The 25,714-nt window shown below is 41.3% G+C and overlaps 1 protein-coding gene across 2 annotated transcripts in view; it reads right to left on the reverse strand.

The window, feature by feature from the left end:
• The window catches only part of dcc (DCC netrin 1 receptor), a 1,326,174-nt gene that overhangs the window by 83,770 nt on the left and 1,216,690 nt on the right, over positions 1-25,714 (reverse strand). For both annotated transcript variants that reach the window (XM_087994379.1, XM_087994329.1), the window contains exon 22: positions 19,699-19,770. In XM_087994379.1, coding sequence (XP_087850505.1) covers positions 19,699-19,770 — 72 coding nt within the window. The remainder of the gene's footprint in view (positions 1-19,698; positions 19,771-25,714) is intronic.

Consider the following 25,714-nt stretch of genomic DNA (forward strand, 5'->3'; position numbering starts at 1 on the left):
GACAACCAAGCTGCAGATGACTGAGACTTCTCATGAGTTAATCAATGCGGGGAGACTTCAACCAGAATATTATTAAACAAAGGAGCAGAATTAGGCCATTTGATGTGTCAGGTCTGTTCTGTCATTCGATTCTGGCGGATGTGTTTCACAAACCCATTCTTTTCCTCCTCCCCACAATATTCGATTCCCCTACTAATCAAGAGCCTACCAACCTCTATCCTAAAGATACTCAATGACTTGGCTTTTGCAGGCTTCTGTTGCAATGAGGTCCACAGATTAACCACCCTCTGGCTGAAGAAATTCCTCCTCTTCTCAGTTTTAAAGAATCATCCTTCCCTCGTGCCCTTGGATCCTAATCTCTTTTCCTAGTCGAAAAATCTTCTCCATGTTCACTATATCCAGACCTCTCATCCCTCTAAATTCAATTGAGTACAGACCTGAAGTGCTCAATCTCTCTTCATATGACAAGCCTTTGATCCTTGGAATTATTCTTGTATATCTCCTCTTGATCGCCTCTGAAGCCAGCTCACTCTTCCTTCGATACGGGCCCAAACCTGCTCTCACTATTCTCAATGCTGACTGACCAGAGCCTTATACTTGTACCTGCAGTACATCCCTGCTCTTGTGTTTCAGTCTTCTTGAAATGAATGCAAATATTGCATTTGTCTTTCAGACTGCCAACTGAACCAGTACGTTAACCTTAAAAGAATCATGAATTAGACTCTCAAATTGCTTTGTGCTTCAGATTTCCAAAGCCTTTCCACATTTCTCCATAGGAAATAGTCTAAGCCTCTACCGTTTCTACCAAAGTGCTTAACCTCACAATTTTCCACATTTTATTCCATCAGCCACTTCTTTGTCCACTCTCCTAACCTGTGCTTCTGCAGCCTCTCCACTTCTTCAACACTACCTGTCCCTCCACCTATCTTTGTGTCATCAATGTTCTCAATTCCTTCATCCAGATCATTAATATATAACATGAATAGTTGTCATCCCAACACTAACTCCTCTAGTCTCCAGCTGCCATTCTGGAAAAACAAAATACCCTTTATTCCCACTATCTGCCTCCTTCCTGTCAGCCAATCCTCTATCAATGTCAGTACCTTGTCCCTAACATCGTTGTCTCTTACCTTATGTAACGGCCTCCTGTGTGGCACCTTGTCAAAGGCCCTCTGGAAATCCAGACAGATCACGTCCCCAGGCTCCCTTTTGTCTAACTGTCTCATTACCTCCACAAAAAATTCTAACAGATTTCTCAGACGAGACTTCCCCTTGATGAAGCCATGCTGACTCCACCCTATTTTACCACATACTTCCAAGTACTCTGCAATCTCACCCTTAATAATGGATTCTAAAATCTTAGCAATGACCGAGGTCAGGCTAATTGGCTAATAATTTTCTGTCTTCTGTCTTCCTCTGTTTTTAATCAGGGATGATACATTAGCCATTTTCTAGTCCCCCGGGATGCTCCCTGACTCCAGTGATTCCTGAAAGATCATTATCAATGCCTCCATAATCTCTTCAGCTATCTTCTTCAGAACTTTGTGTGTTCTCCACCTTCAGATCTTTCAGCTTCCCCAGCACTTTCTACTGAGTAATGGTCACTACATTCACCTCTGCGCCTGACTGTCCTGAAGTTCTCATGTGTTATTGGTGTCTTCCACCGTGAAGACTGATGCAAAGTACCTATTTAGTAACATACTATTTCATTGTTTCTCATTATTGCTTCCCCAGCCTCATTTTCCAGTGGTCCAATGTCCACTCTTATCTCTCTCTTACCTTTGCTACATTTGGAAACTTCTTGCAATCTTCCTTTTATTGCTAACTAGCTTACCCACATTTTTCATCATCTTCCCCCTTTTTGCTTTTTTACTTTTCCTCCACTGTTTCTTAAAGCTTCCTAATCTGTTGGCTTCCCACTAATCATCAACACATCATATGCTTTTTCTTTTGTTTTTACGCTCTCCGTGACTTCCATTGTGAGTAATGGTTGCCTTGTTCTTCCCATAGTATGTGTCTTCTTCCTTTAGATAAGTTTCTGCTGTGCCTCCCAAATTACCCCCAGAAACTCCTGTCATTGCTGCTCCTCTGCCTTCCCTGATAGGCTCCCCTTCAAAAGAACTCTGCCCAGCTCCTCCCTCATGTCTATTTTAATACCGTTCCATCTGTTTCCAGTTTCTTCCTCTCAAAATGCAGGGTGATATATCTAACATATTTTTTTTTACTGCTCCCTAGGGGTTCCTTCACCTTAAGCTCTCTAATCAAGTCTGCCTCGTTACATATTGCCAAATCCATAATTGCCTGTTCCTTAATAGTCTTTACCACCAAGTTGCTCCAAAAAGCACATCTCATAGACATTCCATAAATTCCTTTTCTCAGGATGCACGACTAACCTGATTTTCCCAGTCCACCTGTTTATTGAGGACAGCATTATTATTGTAATAGTGCCTTTTTTACATGCCTCTTCTATCTTCTAATTTATTTTCTTCCTCATATTCTGACTATTGCTCGGAATACTGTTCACAACTCCCAGTCAGGGTCTTTTTACCTTTGCGGTTCCTCCACTCAGGCTCCATGCCTTCTGAATCTATATCACTTCATGCTAACAAGGCAACCCTGCCCTTCTGCCCATCTGCATGTCCTTACGATAGGAGACGTATCCTTGGTTATTTAGTTCTCAGCCCTGATCCCCTTGTAGTCACAACTCCGTGATTATATACAACATCATACTTGCTCATTTCAAACTGTGCTACAAGCTCATTTACCTAGTTTCACATACTGTGCACATTTAATTAGCAAACCTTTGGTCCTGCACTGACCACTTCCTTGTTGGAAGCGTTGGAAGCTTCCATACTTTTTTCCCTTTCCATAATCCCTGTCCTATTTCTTTTTCTGAAAAACTTTAATAACCTCTTCAAGGTTACATGAGGATCACTTCTGTTGTTGCACAGTTTGTCAAAGTACAACACCAGGCAAAGAAAACATAATAATCAGGATGAATTTGGTCACTGGAGCATCAAGGGGGAGCACAATTAAAACATTTGGCACAATAACAATAACTTCAGTTTTGTCTTGTGCAAAATACTGCCTTTTGGTAAAATATTGCTCTGTACACCACCCAAAGATCATCAGAAAATCACCGCCATGATCATATTATTACAGATGTTTAAGTCCACTGTATCAGAGTAGTTTAGGTTGTTGACCCACTTTGCCCTGTCATTTCTACCACGCTACTGTACCGTGTGTATTATGTACCATTTGAAGCATAAGGTAAAATATGTCAGGAACAACACTGGCCACATCACGCATTCAAGAGTTTCAAATTGTCTGGCCATTGTGGGAGACATCAGTGATATTCATAAGACCATAAGAGCAGAAATTAGGCCATTCAGCCCATCGAGTCTGCTCTGCCATTCAATCATGGATGATAAGTTTCTCAACTCCACTCTCCCGCTTTCTCCCTATAACCTTTGATCCCCTTGATACTTGAGAACCTATCTATTTCAATTTTAAATATACTCAATGACCTGACCTCCACAGCCTTCTGAGGCAATGTATTCCATAGATTCACCACTCTCTGGCTGAAGATGTTCCCCCTTATCTTTGTTCTAAAAGGTATTCCCTTTACTCTAAGGCTGTGCCCTTGTGTCCTAGTCTCTCCTACTAAGGGAAACATCTTCCCAATATCTAGTCTGTCCAGGCCATTCTGTATTCTTTATGTTTCATGCAATTAGTATCAGCCCACAATCCAAAGTGAGAGAATCGTGGTGAGACAGATGTGGCACAAGAACAAAACAACCCATGTCATTGGTTCACCAGCCAGACATCCTGGCATCAACCTCCTTTTGGACAACACACCATAAAATTCCAACAGAATACCTGCTCCTATAGTGGAGTATGAGGAATAAACTAAAGCAAAGCTGTGGCTCTAGACCCAGACAATCTAACATCTCATGTTAACTTGCTCATCAAGCCTTGCTATGGGAGATGCGTCACCTTTTCTATTGGCACCTCAAGGAACAGTTGATATAACAAATAAACTGGACATTTCATTACAAATTTCCCATCATATAAAGTTAACAGTATATCATCAAAGAAAATTGTTCAATAATATTAATGAGCTCTTTTTTAGCCTTTTTATGCCAGTAAGGTTAGGGGCCTGATTTACCGATTACCTCCTGAACAGTTAAGACGGGGGAGGTGGGGGAGAAGTGTTCTGGATGAAATATGTAATATTGTTTCTGACAGTGTGTTGTTATATTGGAACTTTGTGCATGTGGTAGGAAATCTATTTTATTGCAAGATCTACATCTCCCTCAGGTTATAAAGTACCAAGCTAGCATAAATCAGAAATAATTAATATTATTTTCTATAAGCTTTCAGTATAGATTTAAAACAAACTCGCGTTCATTGGCAAGAAAAAATTAGTCACAAGTGCAATTGAGAATCTGAAGCTTAGCTCTGACTTGTCCAAGTCCAAATCTTAATTTGAGTTTAGGGCTTTCTCAATTCTTTAAATTCCTTAAAGGTAATTTTCACCTTGTCTTTGACATCTCCAGTTTCTCATTTCTATGCTGTACTTCAGATCTTCCAAAAGCACAACTTGAGTTTTCATGCGTAAACTGATAATACTTCATCCTACCTCACCACCACTTCACTCAACCCCTCCACTACCTCTGGCTTATTATTGTACATGTTCGACATTCAGTTCTGGAGCAGTGATTTCTTCCATTTCGCCAATGCCTTCAGAGCTCACCGCTAAATCTGCTCAGCAATCAATAAATTTGGCCCTTTCCCTGGAAACTCTTTTGAGGCTGAACAAAAGTGCTCAAATGTTAGCATCCCATTTGACCCTGAGACAAGTTTCCAATCACATATTCATTCTATTACCAACCAGTCTACTCTCACTTACTAACACCATCTGTCTCCTCCACTGTATCATCTCAACTACTCCTGAAATCCTGATCCATGCCATTGCTCTGAAACTTAACTATTCCAATGTGCTCCCCAACAGCATTTCATCTCTCGTCTGTTAAAACAATTGAACTCATCAAATGCTCCTGATTCAGATAGAATGCAAACTCTAGAGAGGTTTGATTTATTTTTAGACTATGACACCTTGGTGTACCAACAAACGGAAATGGCTTCTTCCTATATAGTTTCTTCCCCTAATACCTTCAAAACTGATCAAATCGCAATTTAAATTTCTAACTTTCATCTTGTTTCAGCCTTGGTTTGGCTACTTTGTTGTCATAACGTAACCCTTGGAGTTCAGGTTTCATTCTGTCAAATCACTGCAATCAGATTGGGTGGAGTTTAGGAATGGTAAGGGAAAGAATCGTAGAATCCCTATAGTGTGGAAGTAGACCATTCAGCCCATCAAGTCCATAGTAACCCACTGAAGAGCTACCCACCCATAACAACCCCCCCTTACCCTATCTCTATAATCCTGCATTTCCCATGGCTAAATCACCTGGCCTGCGTACAGGATCCCTAACAGTGACCACAATATGGGACAAAGCATACAACAAAAAATATTGCTTACAATAAACTGAGGGCGATAGTCATAATTTTAATCTACATATAATTTGTACAAATCAGATTTTGAGTGTTCGCCTGGATGAGGAAGTTGTACAATGCCATTTCTAAGAACAGAGTGTTCTGGAACTGACGAGAGAGTGATTAGATTAGATTAGATTAGATTAGATTAGATTAGATTAGATTACTTACAGTGTGGAAACAGGCCCTTCGGCCCAACAAGTCCACACCGCCCCGTCGAAGCGCAACCCACCCATACCCCTACATTTACCCCTTACCTAACACTACGGGCAATTTCCTCATTCCTGAAGAAGGGCTAATGCCCGAAACATCGATTCTCCTGTTCCCTAGATGCTGCCTGACCTGCTGCGCTTCTCCAGCAACACATTTCCATCACTACGGGCAATTTAGCATGGCCAATTCACCTGACCTGCATATCTTTGGACTGTGGGAGGAAATCGGAGCACCCAGAGGAAACCCACGCAGACATGGGGAGAACGTGCAAACTCCACACAGTCAGTCGCCTGAGGCGGGAATTGAACCCGGGTCTCTGGCGCTGTGAGGCAGCAGTGCTAGCCACCGTGCCGCCCACAAGTCAGTCATGCCAACTACATGACTGTCTAGTGAATTACATTAGACTTTGCATTACGTAATATGGAAGGATCAATGAATAACCTCAGATTAATGCATTTCCAAGTATCACTATTCACATTATAATGATATTTTACATAAAATTTGAAAGGTAGAAGAGTAAGTTGAAGACTAGCAATTTAGACCTAAATAAGGGAAACTACGCAGACAAGAAATCTGAGGTGATTGAGGAGAACTGGGTCCTAGTTATGGGATAGATAAATAGTGAAGCAATGGCAGATATTTATTTCAGAATAAGTACATTTCTACAGCATAGGAATGAAGGTTCTACCAAGTGTAGTTAATTTAAAATGTTAAGAAAAACATCATGCTTAAGATAGAAAACCAAATAACTACACAAAGATGATTGAACAGAACATAATAATCAGAAGAAAGAAATTTGAATATGAGAGAAAACTAGCGAGGGATGGGACGAATGGCAGTTGCCTTTCCCCTAGGATGGAGGATTTCAAAACTAGGGGACACATTTTTAAGGTGAAAGGAGACAGATTTTAAAAAGACATGAATGGCAATTTTTTTATACAGAGACTAGTTTGTATGTGGAATTAACTTCCTGAGGAAGTGGTGGATGTGGGTGCAGTACAACATTTCAAAGACATTTGGATAAGTACATGAATGGGGATATGGGCCAGGAGCAAGCAGGACTCGCTTAATTTGGAATTACCTTTTGAGAAGGACTGATTGGACCAAAAGGTCTGTTTCCATGCTGCATGACTCAATGACTTTAAAAAGATGTTTAAAAAGAAAAATATTAAAGTTTTCTTTAATTCTGTCAAGTATAACAATGAGGAGTTAACAGTAAGTAATAAGGAAGAAATAGACAAAAAAAATTTGCTTCTGTCTTCACTATAGGGAAATCAAAAATATTCCAGTAAATGCTACAAATAAGGAGATGGAAGGGAGAGAATAATGTGGTGAAGTCATGACTACCACAGAAGCAATACTAGGAAACTGGTAAGTACTGGGCTATGGACTGGCAAATCCCTGACTTCTAATGGTTTTCATTCTAAGGTCTTTTTCCTGTCCGGGAGCAGCGGGAGACAGAACGGAAGCGATGCTGGAGACCAGGAGATTGCTGGAAGGCAAGGACTTAGTATAAATTTGGGCAGCAGCTAAACCTGAGATACTACACGTATAGTATCTCCCTCCCATTCCACCTCCTCTAACCAGAAGAAAAGGACTCTGTAAGGTAAGGCTTTTTTTTTCTTTTCTTTCATAGGTTTAAGTGCATTGTTTGGTCTTAGCTAGTTGATATAAAGCTAAGGCTTACAATGGCAGGGGACCTCAGACCCGTGGCATGTGCCTCTTGCTTGATGTGAGAGATCAGGGACGTGGCTGACATTTCTGACTCTTATACTTGCTGGAAGTGTGTCCAGCTGCAGCTGGGTACTTATAAAATAATCAAAGTAATCAATATGATTCTGTGCAAGGGACATTGAGTTCAACCAATTTGTTCGCGCTCTTAGAAGGCAAACATTCACTGCAGATAAAGAAGAGTAACAGAATGCATTTGACAAAAGGGTTATTATACCAAGTAAGAGCGTATCATGCAGGGAGTAACATGGAAGGAAGATTAGATGGTTTACAGAAAATAAACAATCTGCTTAAATGGGTTCTTTTTCTGATTGTTACAATGTGACAAGTGGAATCCCACAGCAGTCTGTACTGGGACCCCAGCTGTTCACAATATACATTAACAATTTGGATGAAGGAATTGAATGCAATATTTCCAAATTTGCGGGCAGCACTGAGCTGGGTGGCAGTGTGTGCTGTGAGAAGGATGCTAAGAGGCTGCAGGGTGACTTGGACGGACTGGCTGAGTGGACGAATGCTTTGCAAATGCAATATTATGTGGATAAATGTGAGGTTATCCACTTTGGTGGCAAAAACAGGAAGGCAGATTTTAATCTGAATGGTGGCAGTTTAGGAAAAGGAAGAAGTGTAATAAGACCTGTGTGTCACGGTGGAACACTTGCTGAAGGTTGGAGTGCAGGTGCAGTAGGCAGTGAGGAAAGCTAATGGCATGACTCCTTCATAACAAAAGGATTTGGGTATAGGAGTACGGATGTCTTGTTGTAGTTATACAAGACCTTGGTGAGGCCACATCTTGGGTATTGTGTGTAGTTTTGGTCTCCTAGTCTGAGGAAGGATATTCTTATTATTGAGGGAGTCCAGCGAAAGTTCACCAAACTGTTTCCCAGGTTGGCATGACTGACATGTGAAGAAAGTTTGGATCGACTAGGCTTGTACTCACTGGAATTTAGAAAAATGAGCTGGGAATCTCATAGACATATATAAAATCCTGATGGGACTGGACAGACTAGATGTGGGAAGAATGTTCCCAATGTTGGGGAAGTCCAGAACAAGGGGTCACAGTTGAAGAATAGTGGGCAAGCCATTCAGGACTGAGATGAGGAAGAACTTCTTCAGAGAGTTGTGAACCTGTGGAATTCTCTCCCACGAAAAGCTGTTGGGTCCAGTTTGTTAGATATTCAAGAGGGAGCTGGATGTGGCCCTTGCAGCCCAAGGGTTCAAGGCATATGGGGAGAAATCAGGAGTTGGATACTGAAATTACATGATCATATTGATTGGTAGTGCAGGCTCAAAGGGCCAAATGGCCTACTCCTGCACCTATTTTCTGTGCTTGTATATTTCTATATCAATGACATAGATGAGGGGAGTGAAGGTATGGTGGCTAAATAACATAAAGATAGTTAGAAAATTATGAAGAAAACATTGGGAGTTTGCAGAGTGATATATGAAGCAGCATCAATATGCAAAAAGTTGACACGTGGAGTGTAATGTGCGAAAATGAGAAGCTGCTCATTTTGGCAGGAAGGATAAAAAAAGCAGTGTTACTGAAACAGAGAATAACTGCAAAATTCTGAAGTGCAGAAATCCTGATTTTCCTATGCAGGAGTCTCAAAAAAATGTATCTAAGTACAACAAATACTGAAGAAATAATTATGGGATTCTGTGGAAGGGTCACTTGACCCAAAACGTTAACTCTGATTTCTTTCCACAGATGCTGCCAGAACTGCAGAGCTTTTCCAGCAATTTCCTGTTTTCAAGTAATTAAGATGGCTATGGAATGATATCCTTACTTACAAGGGGAATGTAACGTGAAGGCATGCTTTGCTTTAGTCATACAGGACATTGGTGAGACTACATATCAAGGGCTGGATGGGGATTTGATCTCATCATTTAGGAAAGGTTTTAAATGCATTGGAAGCGATTTCAAGGAGGTTTACTAAGTTGACACCTGGAATAATCAGACTGTTTTATGAGGAAAGGGTGGACAGACAGGGCTTGCTCCCACTAGAATTTTGGTTACTTGATCGAACTTTTTAACTTACTGAATGGTTTTAACAAGGTGGATGAGCAAAGAATATTTTCTCCTGTGTTGAGACCAGAATTAGGTGGCATAGTTTAAAAATTAAGAATTGCCCTTTTAGGACAGAGGTAAGGAGAATTTTGTTTTCTCCTAAGAAGTCTTTGCAACGCTTTGCTTTAAAAGGTGGTGGAAGTGATTTCATTAAAGGTGCAGGTAGATGGAGTCTTGTTAGTCAAAGGAATCAAAGGTTCAAATAGTAAATGGGAAGGTAGAACTTGAGACACAAACAGATCAGCCATGATCTAATTGAATGGGAGAACAAGGTCTGAATGGCTTATTCCTGCTTCTAATGCATATATATAATATATATATCTGTACATCCATCTATCTCCAAGGTCAATATATCTCTTCTAAAGTGTGGTACACAGAACTACACAGTATTACCCCAGTCATGATTTAAGTTGGAAACAGTAACACATATTATTATATTCTAGTCCTCCAGACACAAAGGTCAGCATTTTGTTGGTCTTTTTTGAACATTTTCCTCTTCTTCTCATTGTGTTTTTTTTATTTTAATCAATCATCTAAGCTACTAATAAATTTGGTGCATAATTGAGGCTCTAAAACAAATCCTTGTCAGTTACCAATCATCCAACCAATTAGAAAACTCATTCAACAATCTTGCTCTGTCTCCTGCCACTCAACTCATTTTCTGAGCAGGTCAATAATTTGCCTTCAATTCCATGAACTTCAGCTAATGGCTTCTTATAAGGGACTTTATCAAATGCCTCTGAAAGTCAATATAAATAACAAGCAGAGACATTTCCCTGTGCAATATTTTTGTCAGCTTTGCTAAAAAAAAAATTCAATCAGATTCATTAGACGTGACCTCCCTTTTTTATAAATCGAAGTTGGCTCTCTCTAATCAGCTGAAATTTTTCAAAGTGTTCTGACACCCTATCCCTAATTATTAGATGTCAGCAATTTCCCACGACACACATATGAGCAAGAAACACTGGAGAAAACTCAACAGTTCAGGCAGCATCTGATGAAAGGTCTTTTATCTGGAACATTAACTCTGTTGTTCTCCACAGATGATGCCTGACCAATTGCGTTTCTCCAGCATTTTCTATTCTATTTGATGATGTCCACACTTTGTGTCCCTACATTAGATGTTATGCTAACTCTAATTTTCCTCCTGAAATAGCAGCATGACATGCACTGTTGTCTAATTTAAAGACATTTTTAGGAATTTTGAGAGAACTTCAAATAATGATAGTTTGGGCATCTGACATGTCCTCACGTATTTCCTTTAAATCCTGGGCTGGAAATTATCTGATTTTGGGATTTATTGTCTCCAGTGCCAAACTTTTCCTCATTACTGTTATTTTGCTTACTTCTATTTCAGAGAGAAGAAGAGATCCAAAGAACAATAATATCAGACTCAAATATTAATTATGTTTCTCTCTCCGTAGATGATGCCAGACTTGCTGAATTTCTCCTGCATTTTTTGCATTTGATTCACAGAGAAATATTACTTTCCTTGGGCTGTTTGACATACTCATGTCTTTCCCAACTATAAACATCCATGCAGAGAGTAAACCCACCGACTCCCATAGCTACCTGGATTACACCTCTTCCCACCCTATCTCCTGCAAAAATGCCATCCCGAATTCCCAATTCCTCTGCCTCCGCCGTATCTGCTCCCAGGAGGACCAATTGCACCACAGAACACACCAGATGGCCTCCTTCTTTAGAGACCACAATTTCCCTTTCCATGTGGTGAAAAGATACTCTCCAATGCATCTCGTCCACATCCCGCACCTCCGCCCTCAGACCCCACTCCTCCAACCATAACAAGGACAGAACCCCCCTGGTGCTCACCTTCCACCCTACCAACCTTCGCATAAACCAAATCATCCAACGACATTTTCGCCACCTCCAAATGGACCCCACCACCAGGGATATATTTCCCTCCCCATCCCTTTCCGTCTTCTGCAAAGACCATTCCCTCTGTGACTACCTGGTCAGGTCCACGCCCCCCCAACAACCCACCCTCCCATCCTGGCACCTTCCCCTGTCACCGCAGGAATTGCAAAACCCTTGCCCACATCTCCTCCCTCACCTTCATCCAAGGCTCTAAAGGAGCCTTCAAAGTTTTACCTGCACATCCACCAATATCATTTATTGTATCCATTGCTCCCGATGCGGTCTCCTCTACACTGGGGAGACTGGACGCCTCCTAGCAGGGAACATCTCTGGGACACCAGCACCAATCAACCACACCGCCCTGTGGCCCAACATTTCAACTCCCCCTTCCACTCAGCCGAGGACATGGAAGTCCTGGGCATCCTTCACCGCCGCTCCCTCACCACCTGACGCCTGGAGGAAGAACGCCTCATCTTCCGCCTCGGAACACTTCAACCCTAGGGCATCAATGTGGACTTCACCAGCTTCCTCATTTCCCCTTCCCCCACCTCACCCCAGTTCCAAACTTCCAGCTCAGTACTGTCCCCATGACTTATCCTACCTGCCTATCTTCCATTCCACCTATCCACTCCACCCTCTTCTCTGACCTATCACCTTCATCCCCACTCCATTTCACCCACTGTACTCTTTGCTACCTTCCCCCACCCTCCTCCCCGACCTATCACCTTCATCCTCACCCCCACTCACCTATTGTACTCTAAGCTACTTTCTCCTCACCCCCACCATCCTCTCATTTATCTCTCCACTCTTCAGGCTCTCTGCCTGTATTCCTAATGTAGGGCGTTTGCCCGAATCATCGATTTTCTTACTCTTCGGATGCTGCCTGAACTGCTGTGCTCTTCCAGCACCACTCAATTCCAGAGTATTTATTTAGTATGTCTGCTATTTCCCTATTTTCCACTGATAGTATCACTGATAGCCAAGAAGTGCAATTTTTTCCCAAGTGACCTACTTTTCCTAAAGTATTTTTTGTTGGATTTAATGTCATTTGTAGGCTTCCTTTCCTACTCTCCACTTCGGTCAGGCAGAAGACACAGACGTTTGAACGCATGTACCAACAGATTCAAGCACAGCTTCTTCCTTGTCATTATTAGACTAATGAATGGACTCTCTAACTTCAAATAATGCTGATCTCGTTAATATTGTTCTTGCCTCACACGATGTAACCTATATGCCTCACCTAATTTTTTTTTTGTCACCCTATGATCTGTATGGCCTTGCTTACTATGATCTGCCTGTACTGCTCACAAACAAAGCTTTTCACTGTGCTTAGGTACACATGACAATAAATTAAACCAGATCAGTAGCCATTGAATCTGTACTGTCGTTCTCTATTTTATTTTAGTTATCAGAAATGGATACTGCCAGTGTGGTATTGCTCCTGTTCTTGCCTCCAGCATACGTTGCACCCGTGCTATTTGGAAGCTGGAAGCAGGGAACTGTAGCTGAAGATGAATGAAGCCACGAGGGGTTGGCTAATAACCATCAAGAAATCATGACAGTCTCCTATAAGAAGCACTTTGAACAATAGTCTCCCACCTGGTATTGTTTTCTAGCTATGGTTTCTCTGATTAAATCTTTCCCAAATGGACAGTTTTACCACAGAACTGTTTCTGCTGTGTACCTACATCAGTGACGTTGACAAGTCAGCAATGGATGCCATCCCTGGAAAAGCCAGTATTGAGGGCTGAAACAGTCCTCTGCTGGCTTTTTCAGTAACTGAATGAGGAATGTCAGACAGCAAGCCAAGAGAATACCAGCTCTGCTACAAAATGAGACACTAACAACGTGGCTACATGCATGCTAAGAAATGGAGGCATCATGTTATATACAGAGCATATTGATCTGACAACCAATGGATCAGATTTAAGGTCTAAGTCCTGCCACATCCAACCATTAAAGGTGGTGAACAATTCCCCAATGAAGGAAGCTTCATAAATTACCCCCATCCTCCATGATAGTACCAGTTCAGTGCATTAGTGTAAAGGACAAGGCTAAAAGGGGTTTAAGTAACCTTTATCCACATGCGATGAGTAGACGATCCATCTCAGCCTCTCCCTTCAGTTCCAACATTATAGAGGCCAGTCTTCAGTCCTTTAAATTCACTCCACATGATAACATAAAATCAGATGAAGGTATTGGATAATGCAAAGCCATGGGCCCTGACAACATCTATGTTACCATAATTGAAGAATTGTTTTCCAGACCATGCTGTAATGCGAGCTAATCTCTTCACAATACTGACAACACTGGAATCTACCAAGCGATATGGAAAATTACTACGCATGTCCTGTCCTCAAAAAGCAGGACAAATATAATTGTTCTGAAGAAGGGTCACTGGACTCAAAATGTTAACTCTGCTTTCTTTCTATAGATGCTGCCAGATCTGCTGAGTTTCTCCAGCAAGTTCTATTTTTGATACAAATATAATTGGACCAATTACAAATCCATCAGTCAACTTTCAATCATTAGCACATTGATAGAAGATCTCATGAACAACCCTACCCAGAGACATTTATTCAGCAACATTCTACTCACCAAAATTTCATTCAGGTGCTACCAGGGACACTGCATTGCAGTCTTGCTCCAAACATGGTCAAAAGAGCAGAACTCAAGAGTTAAGGTGACCGTAACTGCCCTTGGCATCAAGGCAGATTTTCACCAAGTATGGCATCAGGCGTACTAGCTAAACAGGAATCAATGAGAATTCCATTGGTTGGAGTCATACCTAACACAAAGGATGATGGGCTTGTCTGTTGGAGATCAATCAGCTCAGCCCAGGACATCACAGCAGAGGTTCCTCAGGGCTGCGTCCTAGTTCCAGCTATTTTCAGCTTCTCCATCAAAATCAGGTCAGAAATGGAAATGTTGGCTGATCATTGTTCAGGATGATTCATACCTCACCAGATATTAGTGCGGTCTATGTGTGCATCCAGCAAGATCAGGACATCAGGTTTGGATTAATGGCAAGTAACATTCCTGCCACAAAATTGATAACTAATGACCATCTTCATTGGGAGAGAATCTAATCACCTGTTCTTAAAGTTCAGCAACATTATCATCTTTTAAGCTCCCAATATTAAAGTCTTGGGAATCACCATTGACCAGAAACTTAACTAAGCTAGGCACATAAATAAAGAACAAAGAAAAAAGAAATTTTACAGCCCAGGAACAGGCCCTTTGGCCCTCCAAGCCTGAGCCGATCCAAATGTACTGTCTAAACCTGTCAACCAATTCCTAAGCATCTGTATCCCTCTGCTCCCCACTACTCTGCCCAGACACATCTTAAATGAATCTACCATGCCTGCCTCTACTACCTCTGTTGGCAACGCATTCCAGACACCCAACACCCTCTGTGTAAAGTACTTGCCGCGTGTATCCCTCTTAAACTTTTCACCTCTCACTTTGAAAGCATGACCTCTCGTTATTGAATCCTTCACCCTGTCAAAATGCTTATCTCTATCTATCCTGTCTATACCCTTCATGATTTGATAGACCTCAATCAGATTCCCCCTCAATCTCTTTTTTTCTAATGAAAACAATCCTAACCTACTCAACCTCTCTTCATAGCTAGCACCTTCCATACCAGGCAACATCCTCGTAAACCTTCTTTGCACTCTCTCCAAAGCGTCCACATCCTTTTGGTAATGTGGCGACCAGAACTGTACACAGTATTCTAAATGCAGCCAAACCAACGTCATGTACAATTTTAACATGACCTGCCAGCTCTTATACTCAATACCCCATCCGATGAAGGCAAGCATACCACATGCCTTCTTGACCACTCTATCCACCTGTGCAGCAACCTTCAGGGTACAATGGAACTGAACTCTCTCTGCTCGTCAACTTTTCCCAAGGCTCTTCGGTTCACTGTATAATTCGCTCGAGAATTAGACTTCCCAAAATGCATTGAACTCCAGCTGCCACTTCTCCACCCAACTCTCTAGTCTATCTATATTCTCCTGGATTCTTTGACAGTTCCTTATACTTCCTGCTACTCCACCAATCTTCTTGTCATCTGCAAACTTGCTGATCATACCAACAGTGCCCTCTTCCAGATCATTTATGTATATCACAAACAACAGTGGGCCCCAACACTGACCTCTGTGGAACAACACTGGTCACCTTTCTCCATTTCAAGAAACTCCCTTCAACTACTACTCTCTGTCTCCTGTTGCTCAACCAGTTCTTTATCCACCAAGCTAGAACACCCTGCACACCATGTGACTTCACTTTCTCTATTAGTCTACCATGGGGAATCTTACCAAATGCCTTACTAAAGTCCATGTATATGACATCAACAGCCCTTGCTTCATCTATCAACGTGGTCACTTCCTCAAAGAACTCTATTAAGTTGGTAAGGCACGATCTCCACCGTGCAAAACCATGTTGCCTATCACTGATAAGCCCATTCTCTTCTAAATATAAATAGATCCTATCTCTCAGTACCTTCTCCAGTAACTTTCCCACCAGTGACATCAGGCTCACTGGTCTATAGTTTACATGAGGCGCAGAAATTGAACTGCTCGCAACACATCTCTCTCCCAAAGCCCTGTCTATTGTCTATACAATTCTGTACAAGTCAGGAGTGAGATTGAATACTTTCAACTTGTCTACAATGAGTTCAGCTCCAACAACACTCAATTAGCTTGATATTGTTCAGGAAAATCGGCCTGGTTGACATTAACTTTAACTTTCACTCCTGTCACCAAAGCAGCAATGTATAACATACATGAGATGCACCATAGCAGCTCGGCAAGATTCCTTCAACAGCCCCTTCCCAAACCTGTGACTCCACCACCAAGGTAAGCAAGGACACTAGAATCATGGAAATAGCACTACCTGCAATTTCCATTCCAAACTACACATGACCTTGACTTAAGACTACATCTCTATTCCTTCTCTGTCAAAATCCTGGAACTTCCTAACAGCATATAAAAGTTACATGCTGTACAATTCAAGGAGACAACACCACCTTCTTAAGGGCAGTTAGGGATAGTTAATAAATACTGGCTTTGATATCAATGTTCACATTCCTATAAAGAAATTTGTTTTTAAAAAAGTTGCTCACTTAACAGATCCAACAGGCTCCCATGTTTTTTTGAAATTTAATTCTGCTTCACAAAAAAAACTCAGTAGAAGGATCTGAGTTGAACTAACACCACTTCCACCAGATTTACCTCACTGCATGCTCACAAATCCACATCTCCCTGTCTGGCAAAACATTTCCCTTTGTGCTAAAAGCAATACAGGAGCAAAATACCACTGATTCTGGAAATCTGAGATAAAACCAGAGTATGCTGGAGAAACTCTGCTGGTCTGCCAGCATCTGTGAGAGAGAAAAACAGAGTTAACCTTTCAAGTCAGAAAAGGTCCTTCTTTAGAATTCCTTTTGTGGCTGTTTTGGTTTGAACTAACTCCTAAAAGTTGGGATTTTCAATTAAGTATGGCTCAGGTTTTATGAAAGTCATTGTCGGAGACCCTAGAAAGTGTGTAGAGACTGGGGAGGTGGGATTGTCAGTAGGCTTGCCTCTGTGCACCAGCACTTAGTGGAAATCAGGCAGTCAAATTAAAAAAAGCTCTCCAGCCTAAATTCACAATCCATAACCTCCCCCGTACATTTTCCACATCTTATTTATGTCTGCCCATGCTTCTACCTTCTCTCCCATGACATGTCCCATAGCCTTCATCCTAACCTAACCCCCTCTACCCATGCTCAGAATCTGTTACAACCCTTATGCCAACTTAGTGTGATAAACATGCCCACTTATAAACTCACTCACCACCCTTTGCCTTTATCTCTTTACCCGGTATCCAACATGGAAAGAACTCAGGACCCATGCTGAGATTAAATAAAGTCCTTAAGTGTCTATTTATGATGCACTATTTTTGAAAAATACATTCATTGACTCAAAAAAAATTAACTTCCTTTAACCTCTTACAAAAACAAAAAAACTGTCGTTCATCGAACTGAAACAAAGAATTGTGAATGCTGAAGATCTGAAAGAAAAGGTGTTTAATTTCGATAAATGTGAGGTGTTGTATTTTGGTCGGGCAAACCAGGGCAGTACATACAATTAATGGCAGGGCCCTGGGGAGTGCTACCGAACAAAGCGACCTAGGGGTGCAGGTGAATAGTTTCTTGAAAGTGAAGTTGCAAGTAGATTGAGTGGTGAAGAAGGCATTTGGCACATTTGCCTTCATTGGATGGAACACTGAATGTAGAAATTGGGACACCATGTTGTGGCTGTACAGGACATTGGCGAGGCTATTTTTAGAATACATCATACAATTTTGATTGCCATTCTATTGTAAGAATGTTGTTAACCTTGAGAGAAGGTGCAGACAAAATTTACAAGGATGTTGCCGGAACTTGGGTGTTTCAGTTATAGGGAGAGACTGAATAGATTGGGGCTTTCTTTTCCTGGAGTGTCGGAGGCTGAGGGGTGACCTTATTGAGATTGATAAACTCAGGAGAGGCATGGATAAGGTGAATAGCCAAGGTATTTTTCCTAGGGTGGGGGAGTCCAAAATTAAATGGTGTCGATTTAGGGTGAGAGGGGAATGATTTGAAAAGGATCTGAAGGGGATTTTTTTCACACAGAGGATAATGCATGTATGGAAAGAACTGCCAGAGGAAGTGGTCAAGGTAGGTACAATTACAACAGTGGGAGAGTCCGCATTTCGGGCATAAGCCCTTCAAGGACTCCCTTGCTCCTCAGATGCTACCTGACCTGCTGTACATTTCCAGTGCTTTACTTTTCAACTTTGACAATGCAGCATCTGCAGTCCTCACTTTCTCACAATTTCAACACTTGAAAGGTATGTGAATGGGTATATGAATAGAGGGATGGGTGCCAAATGCTGGCAATGGGACAAGGTCAGATTGGGATGCCCAGTCAGTGTGGATGGGTAAGACCAAAGGGCCTGTTGCTGTACCATATGACTCTGACTCCATAAAACAGAAGAAACTCGTCAGGTCTGGCAGCATTGATGGAGAGAAAGCAGAGTTAATGCTTTGAGTCCAGTCACCCTTCTTCAGAACTGAATTAGTTAGAAAATGTGAAGACATGAGGTCGTGGGGGGAGGGGGGGGGGAGCAGGGGGAATGAGTGAGCCAATAGGTGGAGAGAAAGCCTAAAGAAAGATAATGCCAGAATAAACAATGAGTCCAATATGACTCTTCTTCAGAACTCCAGAATCCACAGTATTTGGCTTTTCTCTTGCTTGTATCAGAGAGTTGGGCCAGGCATTCAAGTGTAAATGTTGGCTTTACAATAGCAAAGGAACAGACATGAAAGCAGATTGTGGGTTTGCCCTTTTTCTATGGCTACTGTATTGTACAGAGGTAAGCAACAGAGAGACCATAGAATGGAAAATAATAACAAGCTTTACCTTGTTTTTTTTTTAAAACATGGTGCTTGAATTTGACAGCTGTTATGACAGCTGGAAAACACAAATATTAATTTGTAAAGGTCAGTCACAGTGGCTGGTGAACAATTTCTCGGGAAAGCTGTTTAAATGCTGTAACTATTCCTTCAGGAATTTCTTTCAAACATCAGTTTTAACTGAAATGATGCAATTCTGTTCATCAACTACATTTAATTTGAAGGCCTACAGAAAAAATCGTAAACCTGCAGTGTAAAACCTTATGGTTTTCTTAAATTGCCACTGGGGATTCAGGCAATATAACAGGTTAATTACTTGGAGCATGAAAATTCATTGAAAAACATGTTGACTATGGCAGGACGTTAGAACCAGTGCTTAATATTCAAGAACATGTGATTACTGAGTATTGCTTATTTAACTTAAAATACTGCTTAAAGCCCAATTAAATAGATTATGTGAATGTTTGCTGCATTTAACAGCTCCCATGACTTAGAAGATAAAAGCAGCAAAGATTCTCTGGATGATGCAGAATTAGCCAATAGCAATTTTGTTTCAATTAACTTCAGTTGTCCGGGCTAGAAAATAGGGAACAGTTATCCTGGGGTCCTGCTTTTGATTAATATTTAGAATTGAACATTGGTATATGTCTGGACAAAGACAGGAAAGAAAAGGATTGTTGTGGATCTTTCTTTGATGGAAGGGCTTACTCACAATCAATGCCCACCTGAGCAATGAGGTATAGGCAGTGAGAGAAACAAATGGATTTAGTTTTATCTCATATTAGATTTATGAACTTACCATTTAAGCTGCTCCTGTCAATTAGGTTGGTGTCTGCTGGCCAGAATGCTCCATCTCCATGTACACTCCTACCTGCTGAGCAAAGAACATATATAAGCGCTCTGGAACTGAGCTAGATTTCAATATGGTGGAATGGCGTTAGATAAAAAACCTTTAGTATCAACTTGAGCAAAAAGCAACGGTGGATGAAATAAATTAAGGTGGGCGGCATGAGGGATTGTGGTCATGTAAATAAGTACAGTGGTTACAAGAACAGGTTTTAACCTGGGAAATTCTGCAGTGATTGGACATCATTTAACAATATAAATGTGTGTGTGTTGAAACACCGTACATGAATCTCAACACCATCCAGGACAAAGCAGCCTATTGACTGGAACCCCATCTATCAACTTAAACATCCATTCTCTCCATCACTGGTTTGCGCCAGCTATGAGATGCACCACAGCAACTAACTGAGACTCCTTTGACAATATCTTCCAAACCTATATCTCTTCCAACTCAGAGTAGAAGGACATCAGATGCATGAGAACACCACCATCACCCAACTGGTTCCCCTCCATGTCACACACCATCCTCACTTGGAACTACGTTGCTGTACCCTCATTGTCAGTGGGCAAAAACCTGCAACTCCCTGAAAACAGATACTGCAGCAGTTCAAGAAGGCAGATTACCACCATCTTTCAAAGAGGTTAAGGATGAATAACAAATATCGACTTTTCAAATTATGTTCCCATTTCATTAATGAGTTTGAAGGAATGGAAGTAACATTGTTCATTGAACCGCTGCAGTCCATGGGATACAGGTACATTGACAGTGCTGTTAGTAAGGAGATTCCCAGTTATTACATCCAGGTGAAAAAAAGCAAATTAACTCTCTTCTTTTCAACCTCCTTGTCAGGTACAGTAAAAGTTTAAGTTCTTTTTAGCACATACCTATAACTTTCCCCAAATAAGATGTGGCAATCTAACTTGTCCTGTAGCTGTCAACTGCAATGTTTTCTTGAGCTGAATACAGCAAGTTTATGACCCGCTATCTCTGAGAAATATAACTGTTGCCAATTACTCACTAATGTGTGTGATTGTCCACCAAGGAAATTCTGTGTCACTGCTCATGGGTTCCCTGGGTCCTTGTGTAGCTGATAAGTCTGATCCTAGAGCTGCACTGCCCACCACACACTTAGCAGGTATTTCTGGGAGGCAGAATTGGTCCTTGGCCTTGGAATCAGTGGCATTTCTTATTTCAGTTCCTTTTCTGTACTTCCTCTTGACACCGGGTGTTCTTGAAGAATTGTGTCTCCAAGTCGGCTTCTTCTGAACAAGGAACTCCCATGTTTTGAAATGTGTTTTGCATTTCTTGAGGTAAGCCTTCATGGAATTTTTGAAACACTTCCTTTGTCCTTCTCTTGAATGCCTTCCTTGAACTGGGTGAAGAAGATTTACTTTGACAATCGGAACTCAGGCCAAGGGAGATGGTTTCAGATGATCATAGCCTTGATGCTGCTGTTGTTAGCGGCTTTAATGGCACTGATGTTAATATGCCTGTTCTCATAGCTAATATGGAGAACCTGTCTTAAAAAGCAATGATGGTAATTCTCAAGGGCCTTGAGGTGGCATCTCTATGTAGTCCAGGTTTTGAAGCCATGTATAAGAATCAGAAAGTTGACTGCCTGATACACAGGATTTGTTATCAGCACAGAAGTCACGGTCATCAAAATCTCTCGTTCTTAGGTGCCCACAGGTGCTGCTTGCAGATTGGATATAACATTGTATCACCAATCGATGTGTGTCTTAAATAAAAGGTAGCTTCCCAGGTAGGGAAAATGGTCCACATTTTGGAGGACTTCTCCATTGATCTTAATGTCAGAATGGACTGGAACTTGGCCTGGGACAGGTTGGTAAAATATTTGCGCCTTCTTGAGGTTGAGACTGAGACTAATTCTTCAGTATGCATCCGTGAAGGCATTAAACAAGGCTGAAAGGCTTTTTTCCAAGAGAGATTTTATCATCTGCATACTGAAGTTCCACATGCAAGGTCAATATTGTTTTCATCTTGGATTTCAAACAGTTGAGTTTCAGAGGTTTTATTTTGTCCATCCTGTAGATAATTTCCACACTGCTGCTCTTGACAAGATGAAGGGGATAAAGACTGAACCTTTGTGCTGTCACTTGAGCATGTGTGTGCACACACACAGGCAGACACACAAGGGTAGAAAGGGTAATTGCCCAATATAAAAGACTAATAATGAACGTACGGTTTAGAATTCTTTTTGGGTACTCGTGAGTTATGTTTTAAACTGAGACCACAATTAGTTAGTTGATTATTGGACTGTCAGCAGCAGAGATTATTGCAGTTATCTTTTCAGTTCTCAGTATCTTAACACTGCTTTCCAGTCAGAGATGTCATCAGATGCTTTTCATCTTAAAGAACTGAGAGAAAGCCTCCTCTAGCCTGTGATCAGTTTGCAGTCAAAATCAATCAACTCTCTGCCAAAGAGAGAACCTCTTGAAATAGCAGCTTGCATTTATATTCCATCTGTTAAAGTTTATGATTCTCCAAACTTAGAGGGTGCAGCCATGTTTCATTTCCAACTTGTGAAGGTTCTCATCAGGCTGCTAATTAAATAGAAGAGTGAGGTGCAGTGGAGGCGGGGGAGGGGGGTGGAAATCATTTCAGTCCATTAAAGTCCCAGGTACTAAATTAACTGCTGATCAAAGATCAGCAATCTGTATTTTATAAAAGCATGATAAGGGTTTAAATGCAGTAACTGTGAAGGAACGGCAATATTGTTTTGAATCATTAATGTGTGTGGCTTGATGGTGAACTTCCAAGTGGTGCAAGTTAGTGATATTCCTAAATATTAGTCTCCCTTGTGCTTCTTGGTGATAGAAATTATAAATTTGGAAGATATTGTTTGACAAAACTTGGCAATGTGCAGAAATGCGTTTTGTGCACAAAGCCTATTGGCGTCACTTGTGCCAATCATGGGCAGAGTAAGTGTTTCGGTGTGCTCGTCAAAAAGGCTGCTTTGTTTGATTTGATGTTAATCATTTTGTGCGTTATTGTTCCTGCACTCATCTGGGCAAGTGAAGAGTTCTTTTTATTTGTTCTGAGGAATGGGAATTGCTGGCAGTGGCTAGACATCAGCAGGAGATTTCCTTGTCCATGATTGACTATGCCCTGAGACTTCATGGGATCCCATGAGTCAATTTTGAGGACGTTGAGGGCAAGTCCCTTCCCATTATATATTGCTGCACAGCCTCATCAAGTGATTTTGTCCTATCAGTGGGTCAAACCTGGCAATGATGGCAGAGAAATTTAGTGTATTAGTTACATTGTAAGATTTAATGAATATAGCTATGGTATGCTATAGCTTGACTAGTCACTCAATTTTAGCATAAGACTCAAAATGTTATGAGAAGTTTGCAAATTTGACTGAGTTGGCTGTGCCTTCATTGTTTTCAGAGTCCAGGTTAATGGTTAGAAGTATTCTTATTGACTACTTCTGCGGAAGTCTCATACAACACAGTGGCTTGCTAGGACACTTCAGAGGGCACTTACTAATCAACCTTTATGAAAATTTGGAATTATATGTAGACCAGATTTCCTTCCCTGAAGGACATCAGACGACTTCCAACAACAATGCGGGAATTTCATGGTCACTTTTATGGAGATAGCTTTTCACTCGAGATTCATTATGAAATTGAAGTTACATTCCACCATCTGTTCAGGTGCGACATGAATTTGTTTCTCCAGAGTACGCTTGGGTCCTTAGATTATGAGTCGAGTAACTCAACATGACCATTATACCCCAGTTCCCTTAATCTGAAAATAAGCCATTTTTTCCAATCTTTTAATTTCTCATGACATTCCTTACAGCAAAGAAATTTTAAAAACAGTTCTTGCACTAATTTTATTTGTCTTAGTCTCTGTCTTCATTGTGTTTCTTTCCATCTCATACCGCTTTTCTTTTTACTGTCTCTGCAATAAGTCATTCGCTAACTATTCTTTTTCGTATAGTTCCTGATCCAATTAAAAGGATAAAATGAGATGCTGAAAGAACAGAGAATTGGGATTCACAGACATAACTCAGTTGAATCATTTGCACAGATGCACTGCATCTAATGACTGTGGCTCTGCTGCACTTGCCATGATTCTATTATCTCTCTGTAAGTTTCTCCTTTCCTCTGTTTACCTTCCTCCTTGTATGTCTCCACTCTGTTTGCCTCTGACAAATACTCTTTCAGTCAATTATGCATTTGGCATCTTTGACATTTTACTGAGACTAAACTGGACAAGAGATGTGCTGACAAAACGAAAATCATATCATCCTCTGCAAATAGCAAAATCATCTCCACATCACAAAAGAATAACACGCTGAGGCTATATTATCTATTTCCTCAAAATACAGTGCTAGTTGTGCACTTGCCAAATTACTTTCAGTCACGACAAAACATTCCAAAGATGAAACACAGCATCTTTTTCTTCTTGCTAGCTTTGCCTATCTTGCACCCCTCCTTCTGAATTCAGAATATACATCCTGTCAGTTTGAATCCACCAAAATTAGAGATGCACAGAATGAATGTAATCTGTTCTGATAGTGGGTCTTGCTCAAGTCGAATGTATTTTTTTTACAAAAAGGTTGTTTGTTTTAAGGTTAAGCTTTCATGTTTGGAGATATGATACTGTGGTGATGTGTCACTTGGCTCATGACCCAGAACTCGGGCGCCTCACGCCTCGGGCGACTGTCTGTGTGGAGCATGCACATTCTCCCCATGTCTGCATGGGTTTCCTCCGGGTGCTCCGGTTTCCTGCCACAATCCAAAGATGTACAGGTCAGGTGAATTGGCCATAGTAATAGGTGCATTAGTCGGGGTATATACAGGGTAGGGGAATGGGTCTGGGTGGGTTACTCTTCGGAGGGTCAATGTGGACTTGTTGGGCCGAAGGGCCTGTTTCCATACTGTATGGAATCGAATCTAATCTAAACTCCAGGCCTGCATCATTCTTTTTATTCACTCATGGGATGCGGGTGTCATTGGCTGGCTTGTGAAGTGATGCTAACCTGCCTTTTTGTTACACTGCAGTCCAATGTGGTGTAGGTACATCCACAGCACTTTTGGAAAGGAGTTCCATGATTTTGAACCAGCAATAGTGAAGGGATGGTGAGATGGTTCTAAGTCAGGATGATGTGTGACCTGGGGGAAAACGTGCAGCTAATAGAGTAATAGAAACAGACCCCTTGACCTGACTCATCCATGCCAACCAGGCTTCCTAAGCAGATGGAGATCCAATGTTCCTGCTGCACGTGTCCTTCTGGGAGGCAGGGATTACCAATTTGAAAACTGCTGTCGAAGGGGTGATGGTGAGTTACTGCAGTGCTGCCACTGTGCATTGGTGGTGAGGGAATAGAATGTTGAATGGGTTAGATGGAATGCCAATCAAGCAGGCTTGGTCCTGGATGGTGTCAAGTTTTACGAGTATTATTGGAGCTGCACTCATTCAGGCAGGAAAATGGAGCATATTCATTACACTCCTGACTTTTGCTTAGTATATGGTGGACAGGTTTCAAGAAGTCAGAAGGTGAATCACTCATTGCAGGATTCTGACCTGCTCTTGTAACTGCAATATTTACATACCTAGCCCAATTTAGTGTTTGAGCAATGGTAACCCTCAGGATGTTGATAATGGGAGAAACATTTCTGGTAGTCCGAATCAAATTCCAAGTGACATCATTATTAGCCAGAACTGGGATGTGTCGAGAAGTTACTGTTAATATATCATTTCGATCACAAAAAACCAAGATAGCAACTTGTAAAAAGAGTGAGAAGCAGTTTTGCTTGTATTTTGGGGGTTTGTAGTTGCTTATAGATGGAGCTTTTCTTATTTGTCATAACTTGTAAAGCAATCAGCAATATCTGCATGACTGTTATTTATTTCTTTGTTTATGAATAGTTTGAGCCACTCAGGATTTCATATATGATGGATGCTTTCCATGCACAACACACACAAAGCATTT

Source organism: Chiloscyllium plagiosum, unplaced genomic scaffold (genome assembly GCF_037043375.1).
Source record: "Chiloscyllium plagiosum isolate Xiang-an unplaced genomic scaffold, Cpla_swu_hap1 HiC_scaffold_1, whole genome shotgun sequence".
NCBI classification, from domain to species: Eukaryota; Metazoa; Chordata; class Chondrichthyes; order Orectolobiformes; family Hemiscylliidae; genus Chiloscyllium; species Chiloscyllium plagiosum.